General features: G+C 45.6%; 1 protein-coding gene across 1 annotated transcript; it reads right to left on the bottom strand.

The window, feature by feature from the left end:
- Positions 1-249: 249 nt before the first annotated feature.
- Gabre (gamma-aminobutyric acid type A receptor subunit epsilon) lies at positions 250-19,551 on the bottom strand. The gene is made up of 9 exons (XM_057759702.1): positions 19,496-19,551; positions 14,541-15,952; positions 14,102-14,169; positions 8,571-8,791; positions 7,781-7,863; positions 6,383-6,517; positions 2,605-2,757; positions 2,280-2,479; positions 250-2,045 (listed from the first exon to the last, which is right to left on the bottom strand). The coding sequence occupies exons 1-9, from the start codon at positions 19,549-19,551 to the stop codon at positions 1,662-1,664; spliced, it is 2,712 nt and encodes a 903-aa protein (XP_057615685.1). The 3' UTR covers positions 250-1,661.
- Positions 19,552-22,146: the final 2,595 nt, after the last annotated feature.

Below are 22,146 nucleotides of genomic sequence, written 5' to 3'. Positions count from 1 at the left end.
CAGAAAACACACTTGAAAATGGGAGGGAGAAGTGGGCTTGGCAGGAGCAGAAGAGAGATAAGAGAGGGTGCTGGACATGATCCTGATCAGAATGAATTTGGTATGTATATAAGATTATCTATTATTTGATCCTCTCATGTCAGGCAATAGATTTAATTAAAAATAAGCTTGGAAGAAGAGAAAAATCAGCCACATCTTGAATGCTTTGCTGATAGCTTTATTTACATATTTCCCCTTTACAGATGATGGTGACGAAAAGCAGATGGATTTCCCAATCCCTAGCCCCCCCACACACAAAGTACAGACACAGATTCTGTTCAGCATATACAAGCATTGGGACATGTACAAACTCGTCTCACTGGGTTACTGAAGGCAGGAGCTCAACCTGCAGAGCAGTCTGGCCACCTCAGGCCTAGTTAGGAGCAGGTCCACGCTTCAGAGGGGCTGTCATTATTCTATGCCCTGCCACTGGGGTGCCAGCAGGGGAAACAAAATTGAGTCATGGTGATCAGAGCTTCCTAGCCCTGTCACGTGCTTTTAGCAGGTGGCAAGGGGACACTCGATTGGCTTTCAGCAAGACCCATAGTCACATAGAAATCTGTACCTCAAGGTTGCCATCTGCAAATGGAGAACAAACTGTGCCCAAAGATGTCACAGGGCTAGAACAAGACTCCAAATAGAAATGGTTTGTCAAAAGTGTTTTTCCAAAGGGAAAAGTCTATATAAATTTAAGGGAGTTCAATTGATTGCAATTGTGTGAGCGCCCCAGGGATGGCAGTGGACTGACTTTCGGGTCCAGGGGCCAAGAAAGCAGTCAAACATTTAGACTGTGCCTGAGGTGAGCACCAATCAGTGGCAGCTAATGGCTGCTGCCAAATAATGTACTCAGTTTCTTGGTCCCAGTGAGTTACCAAAGCCTAGTACCTGGATCAGGGCTGGGAAAGTCACTGGGGAAGTTATAGAACGAATCACAAGGGTCAAGGAGGAGGAAGAAGGGGGCATACAAAGCAAGGGAAATTACAAATATTTCACACACAAATAGATACCCATTGGATGAAGGGAAGTGAATTGGTACTGCAGATGGAGGCAGGTGGGGAGACGGAGATGGCACAGCAACAGAGAGGAGTTACTTTCCCAAATATGCCCACTTGCTTGTTCCTCACCTTCTACAGGGATTGTGTGTGTGTATGTGGAGAGGGAGGGAGGTCAAGGAAAAAACAAGAATCTAATGGTCTGACTTAAAGACACTCCTCCTGCTATATTGTCGCTCTGTGCATTCTGGGCTTGAGCCTGAGCTGGGCCCCTTAGCATCATCACTAAGGGAAGCATGGGCTTCTGGGGAAAGACAGTAACTGTTAATACCATTGGGAGGTATCTTATCTGCTCAAATGTCGCACACTGAGCATCATGAATGCTCTTTGAAGAATAAAGAGGTGGGCCGTTACTTGAGAAGGGCTGTTGAGAAGACTGAGTGAGCAGGCTAAGGGGGAGAGGGCCAGTAGAGACAAACTCTCTATAAGCTTGCACAAGGAACCAGGTTAGGAAAAACTCTCTCTAGGTACCTCTGATGCTGTTGCTGTTATCTCCCAACTCCCTTGGCAAAGGGGCATGACACCTCCTGGGGAACTGCGGAGGCTGCCCCATGAGCTACCAGCTGGAGCCTACAGGTTAAGACAAATCAGCCAGTAGAGCAGATTGAAGAAAAAGAATGTAAGAGGGAAAAGCACGCGCGAGTAGTTATCCAAGCGGTAAACATGGATGCAGATGCGGCCCCGCTGCCAGGTGCCGCCTTCACAACCAGGAGCCATGCAGAGGTATCTCCTGAGAATCCTGAAGCACACATAGCTCCTGTCACATCGCCTCCGGGGACACTGGGGTCTTCTTGACTGCTGGACTGGGCAATACTGATGCTCTTCAGCATTCCTGTCATAGGTGATGATCTCACACACAAACACTTCCTGCTGCTGGCGGGCACGGGCACGGGCACGAGCGCGGGTGCGGGCACGAGCACGAGTACGTGTATTAGCATGGCTACCGGATGCAAGCTGAAACAGAGAAAAAAAGAAGGAAACAACAGTCAAGGAGATGTGAATCAAGAGTAAAGGTTGCCTAGAATTTCCTAGAAACTACACTTGCCATACTAGTTCTGGGCCCTCTGGGATTTCCACCATCACACCAGGAGGTTTATTTCCTCCACGACCCCAGGGAATTTCCAATCACTTGGGAAGCTAGTACCCTCATCTAAAGCTTTGCCACCCATACCAACAGCTGGTACTTACATGGTACAGCTTTGGAGAAGTCTGTCGTTTCGTCTCGTTGTAGATCAGGAAGTTCAGCACAGCAAACTCTAGTAGAGTACAGAAGCACAAGACGAAACAAATGGAAATATACAAGTCCAAAGCTGTGAGATAGGAGACTCGTGGGAAATTCTTACGGGAAAGGGTGCCCAGCGTGGCCATGGTGACTACAGAACTGACTCCTATAAGAGCAAGGAGTGAAAGTGGGCTAAGCTTCTGACCCATGCATTAAACTGCTTACAGGATAGCAGAAACAAGGATTTTTCTTCTGACACATGCCCAAACATACGATCACATACTTTCTTACCTACAGAGGTTCTGGCCGCAGAAGCCTCTATCTTGATCCAGAAGGAGACCCAGGAGAGCATTGTGGTCACAGATGAAGGGACATAGTTTTGAAAGACAATGAAGCCAAACCGCCTGCTCATGTTGAAGAAGAAGGTCATGACCATGAAGTCACCTGAAAGACATAAAACACACTGCTCTGGCCTGATGTCTAATACCACATATATATCTTGGATTCCACTGTCCAGCTCAAGGACATCCTACCAGAGTTCTAGAATAAAGGCACACTATTTTCAATGCAATCCAGTAGAAGCCCAGAGGGGAGACTTACTCTAAGACACCTGGCCAGTTGAGAGATAAGTCAGCATGAGAGTAGTAATAAATCCTCTCACTTAATTGTTCTTCCTCTCAATAGCAATGGATCTGTTAAAAGCTGCTGAAACCTGTAGCTCCAGCTGGCATACTCTGTTACGCATGCTGTCTCTAGCACTCTTCATGGTATTATGACCTCTGTTACGCATGCTGTCTCTAGCACTCTTCATGGTATTATGACCTCTGTTACGCAGGCTGTCTCTAACACTCTTCATGGTATTATGACCTCTGTTACGCAGGCTGTCTCTAACACTCTTCATGGTATTATGACCTCTGTTACGCATGCTGTCTCTAGCACTCTTCATGGTATTATGACCTCTGTTACGCATGCTGTCTCTAGCACTCTTCATGGTATTATGACCTCTGTTACGCATGCTGTCTCTAGCACTCTTCATGGTATTATGACCTCTGTTACGCAGGCTGTCTCTAACACTCTTCATGGTATTATGACTCCATACTTGGTTTGTCCAGAGCATCTTTTTTACTCTCCACGTGATATTGTATACTAAATTGCTTCAACTATGACATTTCTGTGAAGCCAAGCCCTGAATTTCCACTTCTGTGATATTATAGACTTCTGTGACTTTGAATTATGTGGACTTTCAAGTCCTTACCAGGAAGAGCTCATGTAAAGCCTTCAGCTTAGCCTGTAACCAACCAAGCCTGGAATAACATGGAAGGTAGTGTTATTCAGTGATGTTTGCTACCCATGGGCAATAACCCTGGAAAGAAAGCAGACTCCAACACTAGTTGTCTACACTGAAGACACTCCAGGAAACAGACCAGGTGCTGGCAAGTCTGGAGTGGGCCTTTTCTCCAGCTGTCAGAAGCACTGACATTGGATGAATAAAGTTTCTATATTCTTGTGAGAAATGGCAAAAAGTGCTCTGGGACCAGTGGAAAACTTGATTCCCGAGTAGCAGTATATTTCACATTAGAATTTCTCCAGCACTGCATTAGACCACGCTATTCTACTAGCCAGAGTGATCAAATTATTAGCTCTTCTGCCTTGAAGTCTTGATTGTGACTTAAAACTCCCTTCACATCTGAGTTTATATGGTTGTTACAAGATTTATTATGCTGTTGGATTTCTTGTTCTTTAAATTTATTCTGACTAAGGAAGAAATTTCCTAATTTATTAAAAGTTAGAAATTTGGAAGAGAAGCATACTAACATGTGTTTCCTTCTTTCTGATGAGCGAAGAAGCAAAACCAATGGAAGAAAGATGTCTAGAGCTGGCAGCCAAGACAAAAAAAATGTACTAAAGATGATTGTTGCTCTTACCTGTTTTTGTCCAGATCACGGTTGTTAGTAGCACTGTCAAAAAGACAAAATTAAAAAGACTGTCTAGAAGATTCGTGAACTGAAGACATTGAAGAGAAAGAGAAGAGAAGGAATTGGGGAGCATAGTCCCAATAGAACAGAAGAAAGGAAAGCTCTGACAGTGGCACTAGGCCTTTAAATTTGACATAGTGGAAGAATGATGTCAGTTAGGGTAAACTGGATAGTTGTAAGGGAAAAGAACTAGGTTGATGAGTAAACATCCCAGAGATTCTCATTACAGATGAATGAGAAGAATTTCCTGATAGGAAGAACTATCTAGAAAAGGAAGAAGTCTCTCTGCAAGATGCTGAACTCCTGATCATGGCAAGATTTCCTCAGAGGCTCAACAACCATCAGTAAAGGATGGCTCACTTACTACAGGCAGGGCTCTACTTTCTGAGAAGCTCCCGAAGCAGAGACTCTGCTCTAAGGTCCAATGTGGCCCAAGTTGTAGGGCATTGCTGCATTCTAAACCCTGAAAAATTAGTATATTTGCATTCTAGCTGGAAGGAGCTGCTTCAGGGTTGAACTGGGAGAGTTGGGACCTGTTTCAAAGATAACCCTGGTAGTGGAGAAAGCACGAGTTAAGAATAGGTTATCTTTAGCAGAAGAGAAGAAAGACCTATTCTTGTCTCCATAGGGAGAACTGGTGCTTACCCACTGCCTTTGCTTTACCGATGATCCTGGCTCTGGGGCTTTGTAGTCACTAGGGCACCATTTTGAAACAATGTGCGAACCATCTACTAAACGGAACCACTAGTGACTTGAAAGCCCCTGAGCCTTGTCTCCTCTGACAATTCTGATGATGGGTCTCCACCTACCTGGAGAAACTGAGGGGCAGAGAGCTAAGAGGCAGGCCCATGGTTATCTAGTAGAAGAGCAAGGATCCCAAAGCCAAAGGAAGCAAGGTAGCTTTCTCAGAGCGCCCCATGAAAAAGGAAAAGCATTTGTAAAACAGCGTCCATCCCCTGCCTAGTACTATGCAAGCAAAGCTTTAGCCGGGTAAGCGTGAGCTTCCCTCACCCAGTGACCAATAGTGGCAAAAGCAGATTTTGTGTCAACACACAGTAGCAAAGCCAAATGCTTCCCGTGACAAAAGGCTGGCTGGGTGACCTGCTCCATCCACTTTCTTGTCAGTACATGTGAAGAGGGTCCAGGGTTGCTCTCAGAGCTACCCTGGGAAGATTCCTTGGCTCCTCATTCAGATCACCTAGGAATACAAGCAAAGATGCTCACATCTATTTGGGAGCTACAAGTTAAGAGACCCAGAATCTGCCCCTTTCATCTTTGTTAGGAAAAGATCAGAAAATAAAAATATCACCATGCCTATGTTTATTTCACTATGAAGTCTTTGGTGGTAATCTGTGCTTTTCACAGTTGCTTCTTTAGGATAATGTTGCTGTGCTGCAGCTGAGTTACTACTACCTGCAGACTCTCCCAACCCTCACTAGCTGCCATCATTATGCTAGCTTCCCCTTCTCCCTCCTGCTAGGGTGGAACTTGATTCCCACTCAACCAGCTTGGATTAGTTCTGACTGAAGATAAATCACACAAGTACCTCCTCTCCAACATTGTCTAAGTAAACCAGTGACATAAGAAAGACATTGAGCCGGGCGGTGGTGGCGCACGCCTTTAATCCCAGCACTTGGGAGGCAGAGGCAGGCGGATCTCTGTGAGTTCGAGACCAGCCTGGTCTACAGAGCTAGTTCCAGGACAGGCTCCAAAACCACAGAGAAACCCTGTCTCGAAAAACCAAAAAAAAAAAAAAAAAAAAAAAAAAAAAGAAAGAAAGACATTGAACCCAAAGGGTCTAAAAAGTAAAGTAGATGAACATTCTGAAAGTCACAAAAATGAATCTACTTACCTCATCTTGCAAGGAGCTTGGCAAAGCACTTACTTCTTTGCAGATAAGACTGAGACATAGCTATAAAGTCTCAGTTTCCTCTGCAAACAGTTGTAAGTACTTGGCATGTATAAGAGAGAAGTGATGTCCTACACAGTGTTTCCATGTGTTCTTTACATAGCATTTATACAGACAGCCATTTCCAGGTATTGGTACTATTCCCTCAGACTCTGCCCTACCTGAGCTCCCTCTGGACACCTACCAACTGGGGTGGAGATGATTTCAGTTTTGTTGTACATTCCTCTAAAATCAAAGTCAAATGGCTTCCAAGCGTTCTCATTGATTTCAAGCTTGAAATTCTCCCACTTGTAGATCATCTCATGCTCATCATAGGAAACTGGAAATCAACATGGAAAAGAGGAGTGAATGAGACTGGGAAGTTCAGCAGAGTGGCCCACCAGCACGGTGTTAGCTTTAGCCATGGTTTGGAGTTTTGATGCTAGCTTCACGAGCTTTGGGACCTTGCCTCTGGCCTGATTGTTAGAGTCCATTCAATAAGCACATTTGCCCTGGGATCTGAATTCACAGAAGAGTAAGCCGTGAACTTACCCCTCCAGCATTCACATTTCATTGAGTAATGCCACACAGTTGGGATTTTTGGAGCTGTCCATGGAACAATGGGCAAAGTAGGGAAAGATAACTCACTTGGGGACACACATGGAAAAGACTTTCCTTTAAATTGGGAAAGTAAACATCCTCCATATAGATGTGGCTGAAAAGCGTGAAAGGGAAGCACAGAGAGGGGAACATGGAAACAGCAAAATTTTAGGGCGACTCCACTTCACAGATGGATTTTGTCACAGAAAGCAGCAGGGGTCCGGTCATGAAGGTTCATTTTTAAGGAATTTAGAATTGATCCATGACAGCTAAGGAAAGATTTGAAATGAGGAAGTGACCTGGTTTACATGGTGTTTTAGCTGGGTAACTTTGGTCCTAATGTAAGTGTGTAAGCATGTTGGCATGGTGCCAGTTATGGAATGCTAGTGCAGTAGTCTTAGACACAACAAAGTAAGCAAAGGCAGGAATGAGAGCTCAGAAAGCAGAGAAATAGGTGGGATCAATAGAGATTCGGAGGGAACATTAACAGCATGTGTGCACTGAGTAGATGTGGGAGGTTAACGAGAGGGGAGTGTCAGAGTTCTTGGACAGCTGGGTGGGTGATGGTGTCTCTCAATGAGGCCAATAGCAACACATAAGCAACACACTTGCTTTGGAGGCAGGAGTTGGGAAAAGACAATGAATTTATCTTAGGACATGTTCTGTTTCAAAGTGAAGATGTTGCAGAAGTTTAAGCAGAAGATGATAAAGCCCCGAATCAAGGCAGAAATGGAGAGGAGCAGACATACTTCAGGTACACTTCAGAAGCAGGGGACTAGCTTAAGGTAACGCAGGGGTAAGGGAAGAATCCAACATAAAGCCAAGGTAATGCAAACACAGCTTTGTTGGCAGGAAAGGAGGTGAGGACGGAAGATGGAGGCTTGCAGCAACCTTGGCATTGTCACAGGAACAAAAGCAGAAGCAGAAAATGTAAAAGGTAAAGATGAGAAAAAGAGGGGCCCAGCATATCTCTGGATCCCCAGAAACCTAAGAAGGTACTCACAGCTAGAGAAAGACAGAGGGCAAGAGTGAGAGTCCATTGGAAATTTGAGCATGTGCAGTGAGCAGCTCGCATCAATGGCCATCCTGGAAGGGAGAAAGGAGCCTTGTTAGGCTGGCTCTGGGCACTCAGGTATTCACTCAACACTGACCAGGGGATCACCTCCAATGAATGGCATCAGTAGAATTTAAGACAAAAATCTCAAAGGAGTGATACAAAGAGGGAAGAAGATCTTCTAATATCTGACTATTGGGCTCCATCATCAGAGAAGCACATGGACCCAACTACATTGATTGTTCTTGCTTGTTCAGCCCAGTGCTCTATGTTCTACCCCCGTACTCTTCTCTACCACCCCCATGCCCCACACTGCTGATATGAGAATCTCCTTCCGAGCACTCAAGTTACGTAGCCTAGTCTTGACACCTCTTCAACCGATGTATTTCTACTCTGCCTGGACAATTCCACCACCGTGGACGTGTCCTTATATACAGTGCCCACTTGGGATGGAATTGTCCAGGCAATGCAGTCATGCTGGCATCTTCAAGGACTGTGGGGCAAAGAACAGCTCACAAGTTTGTCACAAACTTGAAATGTGTATTTAAGCAGTATCTTTTATTTTAAGATCTCAGTATCTATATCTGCATAGGAAGAGATTGAATTCCTGGTCTAGAAAAGTTGCACAGGCTTTTAGGAATATTATTCAAGATGATATATCTACTTAAGAGTCCTTAGCTAAAATTTTCTGAAAGAGTGAGAGAGTCCTAGGAGATGAAACACTAAAGGTTTGACATACCTAACTGAATACAACACCTTTCCATCCTTGTGGATAAGAGCCATCTGGTTGGGCATGGTGACATCATATTCATGAGTCCTCTTAGAATTCCTAAAATAGGTATCCGGGATCCACAACTGTTTCACCACGTTGCCATGTAGAACAAGGGTCTCAAAGCTGTCATTGTAACGAAGCCGCTCATCATACCAGGACTGGTAGAAGATGATGTCAATGGAATATTCCTGGTGGGAAGGGACAGAAAACCATATACTTGGGGCCAAGTAGACAAGGAATAGTCACATACAAATGGGATTTTGTTAATACTTAACATGGAACCCTGAAGACAGCATAGGAGAATACACGGTACACTGGCCCAAGAAGCAGAAGAGGGATGGAGTTCCTTTTTTCTACGCAGTTCTTTCAGTCTCATGACTAAAAGGCTCTCAGACATTAACACAGCCAAGAAATCAGTCACATCGTGCTCAATTGCCACAAGTAAGAGAGTTAAGTCCCCACATTTTATAGTGATTAATGCTATTCTTCTACAGCTCAGAACTGTAGAAAGCGTTGCCACAAATGAGTTCGCTACATTCTACTTTCTTATACAAAACTCCTTTGTGCCTTGTGGAAGAATGCAAAGGAAGTGTAAATCCTGTTCTGGAGAATGAATCTCCAGAAGTGACATTTCATCATTTTTGTTTTGTTGTTTAATATGGGATCTTGTTACAAAGCCTGGGATAATCTCAAAGTTGTAAATATTCTGCCTCATCTGTGTGGGAAGCTCCCTCAAACAGCTCTGCTGCCATCTGTAGCTGACACTGTGATCTCTCTTCTCTCTACCAGTAAGCAAAGGCCTCACGTCATTGACAGACCCTTAAGTTGCATCCAACTAGGACTACAAGGAGTAAAGCAACATATGTTTGGATGCAGGCATTTTCCAATGTCAAATGTTCTGAGAAGAGAGTAATATTCTCAAATATGCACATTGCCTTCATCAATAAATCCCTGGGCTATGGTGGGTCACTACACAGCTGAGCTCAGTAGTCACTGTAGTTATAGAGGGCCATAGTGCTGCTCCTACTCTGTCAACACTCTTTCAGCCCGTACACTACTAACCAAAAATCCCAGCTCAAAAGTGCTCAGAAATGCATAAGCACACACAACTCATTGTACACAGAAAAGGTTCCCTTTCAGCTTTTATTCATGGCACATAGCTATTAATTAAACCCAACCATTCATTTCACAGAATTATATTTTAAAATGAAGTGATTTGACTCACAAGAAAAATGTCTATCTATTGTCATGTTTTAAAATATTTATTTATTATGTATACAATATTCTTTCTGTGTGTATGCCTGAAGGCCAGAAGAGGGCACCAGACCTCATTATAGATGGTTGTGAGCCACCATGTGGTTGCTGGGAATTGAACTCAGGACCTTTGGAAGAGCAGGCAATGCTCTTAACCGCTGAGCCATTTCTCCAGCCCCTATTGTCATGTTTTAACAAGGAGAATTATGTTTGTGCTTTGCTTTATTTTTCCTTTCAAATAAGTGCCCATATAATCTCTGAAGAGTGTGTGCACATGAATAGATAGTTCCGTGATCATGTGGTCTCTCCATATTATGGATCCCATAAAGTGTCTTTTAAACATCTAGGAGGATATTTAATAAGACATACAAGAAGCAAGAAGTTTACGTGGCTGAAGCTTGTAGGCCAATACACAGATGGCGATACAATTGTAATTAATTTGAAGGAAGCACCAGAGCTATGCCGCAGCACAATTAAAGGCAGGTTGCCTAATTTATTTTAGAAGAAGATAAACTGAGACTCAGATAAGATGTGCAAAGTTCCACAGCCACTCAGAGTACCGTTACCCTATCTTTACCCTATCATTTGTTTTCTTCACATGCACCACAAAAATGCCCTTTGGGTATCAAAGTCCAACTTCCCCAGGTCTTTCCTGAATAATCTTGCACCAAAGAACAAGTATCAGATGGGTCTGATAACACAGGCCTGTAATCTTAGATACTTGGGAGGCTGAGGCAGGAGGATGAAATGTTCAGGTCATGCTTGGGCTAGATTGAAGCAAGGCCAGCCTAGGAAAACAAGTAAGACCCTGCCTCATAAGTTACAAAATATTTACAAAAAGAGGCCAGTGACATACCTCAGTGGTAGAATATTTGTTCATCATGAGTAACCCAGAGCAAAGGGAACGAAATCCCTGCTGGCCTTTACTGCACTGGGGCAATAAGTTGTGGAAGCAGTCACTCGACTGCTGGTAGCCAGAAAAGAAAGGGCAACGTTTTTACCACAATAAACTAGAAAAGTTGGCAGATAATGACGAACTCCTGATCTTGCCCAGCGCTGCCCTGTCATGTTCTGTCCTGCCCTACTCCATCTACCCTCACAAAGAGCCTTCAAAGAATTTGCACTTTCCCAGTAGCTGGCCAAGTCTCATCTGCATCGTAGCACACACACTGTATGGTGGGTGATGGGGAACTTGCGTCTCCTGCAGCTGTGCTGGAGGTCTGCTATACAATATTCAAAAGAAATATGCCACTGCTGTTTAAGAAGATAGCAATTATAAATTCCTCATACATCAACATATAACTAATGGTTTGCAATTCAATTTTCCCTCAGTTTGACAGGGAACTAGAGATTAGTTTAGCTAAAATAGAAAAGCTGTGTTTCAGAATTGACTTAATTAGAATCACCTGCAATAATTACCATAGTAAGAGCCAGCCAGTATTAGCAACAGGGGATACTGTGACCAGGAAGTTTTCTCAGACTAGTCACTGCTTTTAAGGCCAGACTGGGTGTTTTCAGAGGTAAACAAAAAGGGGAGTAGAAATATTTGATTACAATGCTATGGTTTTAGGTTTCTCTTTCCTCTTCTACCTGCCCCAGTGACTAGGGCCAAATATCCACTTCACCAACTCCACTGACTGAGTTGCTATTCCTTTGACCAAGAAACCTTGCTGAGACGATCAATAGCTTCAAATGTTGAGGTCAGAAAAGTGTACTTGACTGCCACAAAGAACAACAGAGATAATCCATGCCGGAGCATTGGCAGAATCGTATGCTAGACACCTATGTTCTCCTCAGCAAATGAATTAGAAGAAAGCAGGCTGAACAAGCAGAGGGACCCACCCATTTTATTGAATTATGTAGAACTATGTAGAACTGAAACTTCTGGGGGAATTATGTATCATATAAGGCTTTAGAAGATTTAAAAAGTCTTATTAGTTAAATAAATCAGGCTGCTGGTCATATGCTGACCCAGCTCTGTGTATGACATCTAGCTGAGTGACTTATAGATGATTAGATTGCATAAATAGAGGCTCAGACGAAGCTAGTGCTAGAGAGACTAATAGATGTTGAACAAGGAGAGATGGCGCTTAAGTGGGGCTAATGGCCTGCTGCCACAAGTACTCTCGTGGAGAATAGAAACTAGTTCCCCCAAATTATAACCTACACAAATTGCCTGACAAGTTTGCCACTGCTTTTTGGTTTTGTGGGACATTCAGAATACAGAGCCAAACAACTTAGATCATTTGTTGTATTTATCAATGTGTGTGGTCTCTCCTCCTTATAAGCCTATGAAATTTAGCCAACACTAACTAGGTAAAGGTGGGAAGTTTATTAATAAAGAACAGAGTCAGCTTGCTAGAATTTAGAGTGGCTAAATAAAGAGAAAGAGCATAATAAAAAGGAAAAAGCCATTCTGGGCTACTCTTTCACTCACTCTATGGAAACAGCGTGCTTTCCATTAAGGTTACTTACCTCCGAGTCTATCAGGAACACCCATCTCAACATCAAGGCTCTCAACTCACCCAGATCACACAGTGCTTATTAGGCTTAAGTATGTTAAAGCTGGCTCTACCTTTGGACAAACCAAGTCCATGGACATTACGGAGCTGGTTATCACAACCTTTCTTTGTCAGATACTACACATCTGAATTTTGCAGAGCATCTTTTGTAATTCATTTGGTCAGCTACCATATACTATGTTCTTAGCATCAAGTAGTTCATAGCAGAGAGACCAAGACCAACATAAAACAATTAGTTACCATGAAATAATCGAGATAAGAAGATAAGCTACTTGTGAGCCATGAAAATGTAAATGCCCAGAGACAGGCATGGTGTATGAAGGGATTAATCAACTGCTATGTGAGTCAGAGAAATTGTCATAAACAAGATGTTATCCAAGCTGGACCCTGAATGAGTGAAAAAGTAGAGCAACAGCATCTCAAATTTGAACAAAAGTCCCCATTTGTGGTACAAGGTTGTCCTGGTATTTGTAAAATATAGTGTGGTCACAGTCTATGGACTTCAATGGGGTGAAAAAGAAGAGTCATAGGAGAGGGCATGTAATGTGGAGTCCCCTCTGTGTGCTGTGATTGCCATTAACGAAGAAAGAAACTGCTTTGGACCTATGGCAGGGCAGAACTTAGCTAGGTGGGGAAAACTGGGTGAAAGAAGGGTGGAGTCAAAAAGATGCCATGGAGCCACCACCAGAGACAGAAGCTGGGAACTTTACCCGGTAAGCCACAGCCACGTGGTGATATACAGATTAATAGAAATGGGTTAAATTAATATAAGAGTTAGCCAATAAGAAGCTAGAGCTAATGGGCCAAGCAGTGCTTTAATTAATACAGTTTCTGTGTGATTATTTCACTTGCTAGATTGTGGGGTTGAACTCATCTTGAAATTAGGCAAAAGGATAGATCTAGAAAAAAAAAAACCATATTGAGTGAGGTAACCCAGACTCAGAAAGACTAATATAATATGTACTCACTCATAACTGGCTTTTAGACAAAAAGCAAAGAAACATCAACCTACAATCCACAACTCCAGAGAACCTAGACAACAAACAGGACCCAAAGACAGACATACATGGATCTAAATAGGAAGGAAAAAAAGACTAGATCTCCTTAGTAAACTGGGATCATGGGGGTCACAGGAGAAGGTAGAAGGATAGAGAGGAGGGAGGGGAGAAGAGAAAAATGTATAGAACAACAAAAACAAACAAATAAATAAATAAATAGGAAAAAAGAACAAAACCAGAGGCACATCACTGAGGAAACTTACTCATTAGGGCTGGGCAAGGATATATTAACATATTTCAAATAGAAGATGCTGAAGGTTAGCTGAGGATCATATTGATAACAGTGGAAAGGAAAGGAGACAAAAGGATTAAGAAAAAATTATAGGGACAGCAAGAAAAGGAAGCTATATATTTAAGTTTATCAGAATAATCAGACGAAAGAGAGACATTCCATTGTGGTATTTAAGTTATTTTATTGTTTTTACTTTGAATGAAAAACTCGAGTAACAATTCCAAAGGTCCTCTTCAGGCAGCAAAGGACTTACCTTTTCCATACATGTTCCTAGATTAATTGTGGCTAAAAATCCCCACCTGACCCCCAAAACAACAACAGAAATCTACCTCTTGTAGTAGTAACACAAAGAGCAGAAAGCAAGAGTAAGTGGCAGGCCCCTTATCTTGGTGCCCAGTCTAGGAAAAACTGTCATCAAAGCTCTGTACTCACCATGTCTAGGGTGGAAATAGGCCCGAGGCTGTTGACAAAGATTTCAACAGTGACCACAGTGGGCTTCTCTGTAAGGTAAGAAGCAGTACAGGGTAAATGTCACATAAAGGCATGCCACCAAGGAGGGAGTTATCAAAGGGGAGGGGAGAGGGCCGACCCTACTTCCTTTGTTCTTTCACAGAAAGCCCCATGGACTTTAAGGTTAGGCACACACACACAACTTCAGACCATAAATCGTATTTTGGAATTGGAAAAACTGAGGGTAAAAGAAGGGGAAAGTGTTGACCTAAAGGAGTCCTTGCAGCTTACCTGGTGCATCAGACCAAGGTGTTCCTGTATGTGCCACCTCCACCTATATATAACCCAGGTTCATTGCCCAAACTACATATGAAACCTGCTTTTCCTTCAGAGAGGAGAGGGCTTTCTTCTGTTTACTTACTTCCAATGCCAGGGCGCAGTTTATGGTCGTAGTTACTTAGGATGGTGTTAAGGATTCGAGAAGCTCTTGCCAGATTCTCTCCTGAGCCCCCCGTCATGCAGTCAGCAGCAAGTTCTGTTTCTTCTTCTGGAAGTTTCTTTCCACTAGACTGAAGCTCCTGCTGGTACTGGGGTTCTGGCTCCATCTCTGGTTCAGGCTCGGGGTCAGGCTGAGGATCTGGCTGAGGATCTGGCTGAGGGTCCGGCTGGGGGTCCGGCTGGGGGTGCGGCTGGGGGTGCGGCTGGGGGTGCGGCTGGTGGTCTGGCTCAGGCTCCTGCTGGGACTCCTGCTGAGGCTCCGGCTCTGGCTCCGGTTCGGGCTCAGGCTCAGGCTCCGGTTCGGGCTCCGGTTCGGGCTCCGGTTCGGGCTCAGGCTCTGGTTGGGGCTCCGGCTGGGGCTCTGGTTCCGGTTCGGGCTCAGGCTCGGGCTCAGGCTCCGGCTGGGGCTCTGGTTCCGGTTCAGGCTCAGGCTTCGGCTGGGGCTCCGGCTGGGGCTCAGGCTCCGGCTGAGGCTGGGGCTGAGGCTCCGGCTGGGGCTGGGGCTCGGGCTCCGGTTGGGGCTGGGGCTCGGGCTCCGGTTGGGGCTGGGGCTCAGGCTCCGGCTCAGGCTGGGGCTGAGGCTGGGGCTGAGGCTGGGGCTGAGGCTCTGGCTGGGGCTCCGGCTGAGGCTCCGGCTGAGGCTCCGGCTGGGGCTCCGGCTGGGGCTCTGGCTGGGGCTCAGGCTGGGGCCTGGGCCTGGGTTGGCGCCCAGCCTGGAGCTGGACTGGGGTCTGGGGTTCAGGGTGAGGGTGGGGCTCGGGCTGAGGCTGGGGCTCTGGCTGAGGTTGGGGTTCAGGCTGGGGTTCAGGCTGGGGACGGGGCAAGGGCAGGGGCCAAGGCGGGGGATGGGGCAGAGGCTGGCGCCCAGCCAGGGGCTGAGGCTGGGGCTCAGGCTCAGGCTCAGGCTGGGGCTCAGGCTGGGGTTGAGGCTCTGGCTCCGGCTGGGGCTCCGGCTCCGGCTCCGGCTGGGGCTGAGGAAGGGGCCAGGGCAGGGGCTGGGGCAGAGGCTGGCGCCCAGCCAGGGGCTGGGGCTGGGGCTGCGGTTGAGGCTGGGGCTGGGGCTGAGGCTGGGGTTGGGGCTGAGGCTCTGGCTCAGGCTGTGGCTGGGGCAGAGGCTGGGGCTGAGGCAGAGGATGAGGCTGGGAGCTAAAGACTAAATCATCATCATGGCCCAGGGATTTGGCCTGTGGCTGTGGCTGAGGGCCGAAGAATACATCAGCAGCAGCAGGGGATTCAGGATCAAGTAGAGTCTGAGGCACAGGCCTAGGCTGAGGGCCGAAGACTACGTTTTCTTGGACAGGGTGCTTATTCTCCAGGTCAACGTGAGGTCCAACCCTAGAATATATGATCAAAAAATTAAGTTCTACCCTCTAATCAGCCTGATGTCTTTTGGGACAGGAGGAAACAAAAATATTTACAGGGCGAGGCTTAATTATTGAATAGTGATAGTAACTGAGGAGGCACTAACAAATGAAACTTGCTAATACATTTTAAATCTTATTGCTCTTTGGTGACTTTGTATGCACTCCTCCTTTCATAATTCTTTACTTTAAAATCGTCAAAAAAATTAGACTAAATTTTCAGAGGCCATTTTGTGTACAATCAAGTAGGTGGGCATTGTTTGCGTGAACTCTGGCCAATCAGCTGCTGTGTGCTGTTACTAACCTAGGCCTTACAACTGCCTGAGCCTCAGCACCTGAGAGGACAGGACAAGCCAAAGGCCAGGAGCTGCTGAGGAAAGCTTGCAAGCAGATAGAACTGAAAATTTCTGGCATGGTTCCGCAATCCTCATATTGAGTAGAGAAAGGCAGGCTTTGTGGCTGTCTCTATACTGTGTACTGGACCCAGGAAATGGATAACTAATAGGAGAGCATCTTAGGTACCAGGGCCAATAACGACAATAGCAATAATAATGATAATATTTTTAATAACAACCACAATTTAGAAATTCATTTGTTAATATATGAAAGTCCCCATACTGCTAGAGATCAGGATGAAAGGGCCCCACTCTGGTCATTTTGTGATGGCTTATCAGTTGTAGGCTTATTATTTCAACAACTTTCTGTATAGCGGTTCTAATTCGGTAAGAAGGCATTTTAACAATAAAAAAAATCCCACCGGCTAATATGTAGATAATACTTGAGTCCTGATTTTTAAAACCAAAACTGTAAAAATTATATAGTAGAGAATAACTGAAGCATGAATAAATCATTCTTAAATATTTGCTGTGATAATGATATTTTATTGTAGCCCTTAATGACTACAATATTTACATACAAAATGATATAACATCTGAGAGTTATTCATTTAAAAAAATCTATGTTAAAATGGGTGGTTGGTAGATAGGGGGCAGAGAAAATAATTGACCATTGGTTTCTTCATTAATATTAAGGTTGATGGTGGCTATGTGGAAATATAGTTTACTATATATCCTTGAAAAAATACAATTAAAAGCATTTGAAAAAGATATCAGCACTAATTAACATTTGATGTTGAAAGGCAAGAGAGTGGTTTCCTTGAGGAAGTCTGTACATTTGATGAGGCTTGGGGGCGGCAGGGGAGATTGTTTCCTTATCATCTAGGTGCTGGTTACCTAATCATGCTTACTTTAAGAAAATTCACTGAGCTGTTGTTCATTTATGATTGCTGCGTTTTCATATTTGTGTATTACACTTGTAAAATAGTATTTTGAAGCTACCAGGCAAAGTTAATCCCTAAAATGGAGCAAGATACTAGGATGAGCAGGTCCCTGGGCTCATCAGGGAACAGACAATTGAGCATCAAAAGTGCATCTTTTTCCTACAGTGTTCTGAGCTTTTAGAATAGTTTAATTGGCATACAGATGTGCTAAGCTAGTGCCATTTCTCATTTGTGAAATGGCTAATTCCCATAGTGGGCTAAGCAAGGACTGGGTTTGGGAAAAGCATTTCCACTTTCAAATACCATCTCTAAATGATGTCTTCTTCCCTAAGGCTTTTTAAGTCTCCGAGGCATCTAGAGGCTTATCCCCTAGGTCTCTGAAGAGAAAGGGCCAACAATAGGGATCAGAGTCCCTCTACTAGGCCTTCAAGGAAAATAATGAGTGTGTGTGTGTGTGTGGGGGGGGGGTGATCCTTCAATTTGATTTTGTCAGTGTAAACAAACAGCCACACCTTGAGATCTTTGGGGTTAAGAAGCTCCTGTGTATCCATACCCATCTCCAAAAAGCCACCAAGCTTTCTCAAGGCTAGAAAGAATAAAGCTTAGAAAAGCACATTGGCCTAGTGGGATTTTCCAAGGAAACTTTTCAGACATCCACAGCCCTCCAAATGTGATAATCCTGCATGAGACTGAAGCTCTGCACTACCACCTTCCAAATCTGGCTGAAGATGAGAGCAAGGGAGCCCAAGGAAGGCCCTGGGTTTCTTTCTCAAATATGCTGGTCTTTTCAATTTACTGATGGATAAACCATATAGGGGAGAACTATGCTCAAAATCATACATCTGATTTGAAGCTGAGCTTGGATCAAACCGAAGTTTGGTCCAAAACCCTCCACTGCCACCCCTCCTTTCTTGACATCACAGGTTGCCATGCTGACAGTGTGTGCACACGTCAGTGTCTGTTTCCCCCCACCCCCACCCCCGCTGGATGGGCTGTTTTTCCCTCTCATCTCCCTCCCTTCTTCTTCACGCCCCCTCCCTCATCCTCAGCCATCTTTTGTCCCAGAAAAATCCCATCTAAAGGGACATAGATAACAAGAAATTGCTAATTCGCATTTAGAAACATTTACCAAGCCCCTGCAGAGGCCAGCCTCACCTTAGGGCACCAGGGAGTCAGCAGAGCCACATATGCCTTCCTGAGGGGCTATAATCTGGGGTGGGGAGAGAAGACACATTGCCCCTCCTCAAAACAAACAAATGAAAAGACCCAAGCCAAATGCCATGGAGACTTCTAGAAACTTCGACAGATGAAGAAGCTAGAAACTTCTGACAGCTCACACACCACAGAAAAACAGTCTCCAAAATGAAAAGAAAGAAAAGGGAATTAAAAAACACACGAAGCAATCATCTTCCACCGTAAAACGCTAGGAATCCTAGGGACACTCTTTTTACCAATGCTCAGGGTCAGGGGATTAATGGAGGAAGGCTGGCTGCTCAAGGGAAAACAGAAAAAGGGAGGGGGCTAGAAATCCAGGCCACAAACCACAGACCTCAGGAAAGATAAACATTCCAGCCTCTGGCTCAGGTCTGCCCCCAAGACCAAGCAGGGTGCCTTGGGAAAAGGGAGGCAGAAGGGATGGGAACACTGAGATAACCAAGGCTCAGGCTCCTGCCTGGGACTGGAAGAAAATGCGACGGGATGGGGAAACAAGTAAAGTCAGAGTTGCCTGGCATCTTGCCTAGTACTCAGCAGGCGCTCCGGGGGAAAAATGTGAGCAAGAGTGAACAGAATAGGAAACACTCAAGCATTTCGAGGCACTTCAGGCCCCTTAGCCCAGGAGCCACCTTCCCAAAGTCTCCAGCCACCCTGAGTTGTACGCGCGATAGCTCTAGATGTTTCCGCGCGCCCTTTCCCCCTTCCTGCGTAGACTGTGAAAGGGAACCAGGTGCTCTAGCTGCTTGGCCGCCCGCTCCAGGGCTTTGAGGGCCAACCAGAGTCCCACGACGCCAATATCAGACAGTCCCACCCACCTTCCCCGCGGTCCCCGTTGTCAGCCCGGGACGCCCTCCTACAAGGGGGCATATGGGAGGGTGGTGCGCGTCGAGGGGACAAGGGTCCAGGCTGGCTTTGCCATCTGGACAACGCCTTGGTACAGCGGGAGCTGGGATCAAGAAACCCCGGGGGTCCCGGAAGCCTGCTGGAGACAGTGGGCTCTCGGGTGTTGGGATGGAGACTCACCTCCACTGGAGAGCCAGGAATATGTTGAGGAGCATCAGGAGAACTTTGGGCAACATCTCGGCGTTGCCTGGCGCGACCACCTGTGTTGAGGTCGCAGCGCAGGTCTGGCCGCTCAGAGAGAGGTGGATGGTTTTGTTGGGCTCCAACTTTCACTCCTCCCACTCGCCCCGCCCCAGCCCGCGCTCCCTCCTCACCGTGGGCCCGCCCCCTGAGCCCCGATGGAAATCTCCGACGACGTGACCACTGCGGCAGCGTTGAGCAAGGCTGGGGCGGGCAGGCAGGGGGGTGGAGAGGAGGGAGCCTTGTCGCCAGGGCCCCCAGCAGCCAGCACTGCGGCGCTGCCAGACAGCCAGGGCGGGGGGCGGGAGGAGTGAGGAGGAGGCGAGCCTGCAGCGTGAGGCCCTGGGCTTGGGGAAAACGCGCTAGCGGTTGTGGCTTGGGGAACCTCCACTGGCTGGGCCAGGAGCGCGCAGGCAGGCTGGTGGTGGGCACTTTGCTGCGACCCCTTCCAAACCCCTGATTAGCTCTGAGGTCCTTGTGTTCTTCCTTACTACCTGTTGAGCCCGATTGCTCTTCCCCATCTTCCCCCGGAGCCTTGCTGATTTTTCCTGGTCTTGCTCCACACCCTCCAGCCCTTTGGAGCACATCTGCTGGCCTCTGAAGGAAGCTGGATAACTCAGTACCACCCTTAGTGCAGGCAGGAAGAGGTGTTTAGGGCTTCTCCCTAGTAACCTCTGATCTGATTCCATCTATAGGTCAATTCCAAGTGTACCCAGGAGGCAAGGGAACAGTCACCAGCTGGGGATCCGGCAAAGGCATTCACTGGAAGACTGAATCCCTCAGGGGTATGGACTCAACATTGTTTTCTGTTCAGGCTTGGGGCCTGGGTGTCAGAGGAGGCTTTGGAAACTGCCCCTCTGCAATAGGGCAGGGGAATTTTTCTTAGATCTTTGCTCTAGAGAATATCAAAGGAAGAAATGAGAAAGCCTAGAGGTGAGGTAGCATACCAAGAATCTCCAGCATTCTTGGAGTACTTCTTTTGCGTAGACCCTTTGAACTGACTTCAGAAATTTGCATGGCAAGCTCTTATTGGACACTAGCAGCATCCTCCTTCACCTGTTGCTCCAGAAAGCATTGTAGGCCTGAAGGCTCTAGGAGAGGCTTTGCTATAGCACACTAATCCACTAAACCCTCTGCACACCCTCCCTGTTGCATCACTCTGCTTTGTCATGTTCTAAGCACTGCTCTCTACCTGTTTATTTTCATGGGCATGTCTTTCTGAGTTTAGATAGATAGATAGATAGATAGATAGATAGATAGATAGATAGATAGATAGATAGATATAGATGATGTCATCACTGAAGTAAGCCCAACCTCCTCTCTCTCTCTCTCTCTCTCTCTCTCTCTCTCTCTCTCTCTCTCTCACACACACACACACACACACACACACAGAGAGAGAGAGAGAGAGAGAGAGAGAGAGAGACCATATATCTCTCAGCTTTTCAACTGCATCCCTCAAAGTTAGAAGACACTGATTACACAGAACGCACTCAACAAACATTCCTTACTGGTACACATAAAACTTTATGTAGCCCAGTACCATTTAGCCCAGTATAAAGAGGCTTCCCTTCAGGGGAGTGGTTCTTTCTGATTGGGGTCACAATAACATGAGGAACTGTATTAAAGGGTCACAGCATTAGGAAGGTTGAGAAGCACTGCTTCAGACTCTGATGCAGCAGAGGAGAAATGACTACGGAGCATCTTTAGGCCTTTCGTGCTTCATAGCTCCTTGGAAGAACCACCTTGGTCAGCATGTGGCCTATGTAATTTCACAGGGCTTTTACCTAATCCAAACACTCTTGTCACCCTCTTAAATTTCTTAAGACATTCTAAAGAAGTGGTCCTGTGTTTTTCATTTTCCATGACGCTTTCAAATGATGTATCTGGTATTGTCTGTCCTAAGGAGATTTTTATATGTGTTCTCACAGGCCTAGAATAGTCTCCAAGGACTAGTAGGCATTACTGAAAGAGTGACTGAATCCTGGGTAGCCAAAATAGGCAAGTCTTTTGGTCTTCCACCAGAGAATCCCAGGTACCTGTTTACAGGTTGAGATTAAGCACTTTACCAACTTTCTCAAAAGCACATCTTTAATATACTTACAAGGACTTGTGTAGTAGATTACTCAATATTATTATTGTTTCCTTGTCCTCCAAATATTTGCCACGTAGTCGTCTTTACCAGGTCTTAGCCTGGGTTGTAAGGGAATACTCAGAAAGAATTCTATACCCTCTTGACATTATATATAAAGCATAGGCTAGGAGAAGGAACTTGGAGATTTGAAATATAAGACTAAGGTTCAGGAGAACCCCAATACTCCAAGGAAGACTCTTTTTTCATAAGCCTGTGCCTGTCACAACAAGAAGAGGGGCTTCCAGGCTGTCAAGTTGCATAGATAGGCAACCCAAGGGAATTTAAAACAGAAATGTGTGATGAGTGACAAAGAAATAGGAAGAGTTTTTCACAAGTGTTTGTGTGAAGAGTAACTGTGGGAAATTAAGGTGACTTGGGAGGCTGGCAGTCTAATGCTAGCACTGAATCTTGCTATCCTGTGGGCAACAGGGACATCTCATAAGGGTATTCAGTGGGGACA

The sequence above is a fragment of the Chionomys nivalis genome, chromosome X (assembly GCF_950005125.1).
Source record: "Chionomys nivalis chromosome X, mChiNiv1.1, whole genome shotgun sequence".
Lineage (NCBI taxonomy): Eukaryota > Metazoa > Chordata > Mammalia > Rodentia > Cricetidae > Chionomys > Chionomys nivalis.
The sequence above is the reverse complement of the archived record's forward strand: the minus strand, read 5'-3'. Positions and strand labels throughout refer to the sequence as shown.

Excerpts from the sequence above, each read along its gene's own strand:
- Gabre (XM_057759702.1), bottom strand. The coding sequence starts at position 19,551 with ATGTTGCCCAAAGTTCTCCTGATGCTCCTCAACATATTCCTGGCTCTC. Across the intron at positions 8,792-14,101 it reads CTATTTCCACCCTAGACATG|GAATATTCCATTGACATCAT; the intron begins GTGAGTACAGAG and ends CCTTCCCACCAG. Across the intron at positions 6,518-7,780 it reads CCCTCTGTCTTTCTCTAGCT|TTTCCTATGATGAGCATGAG; the intron begins GTGAGTACCTTC and ends GTTGATTTCCAG.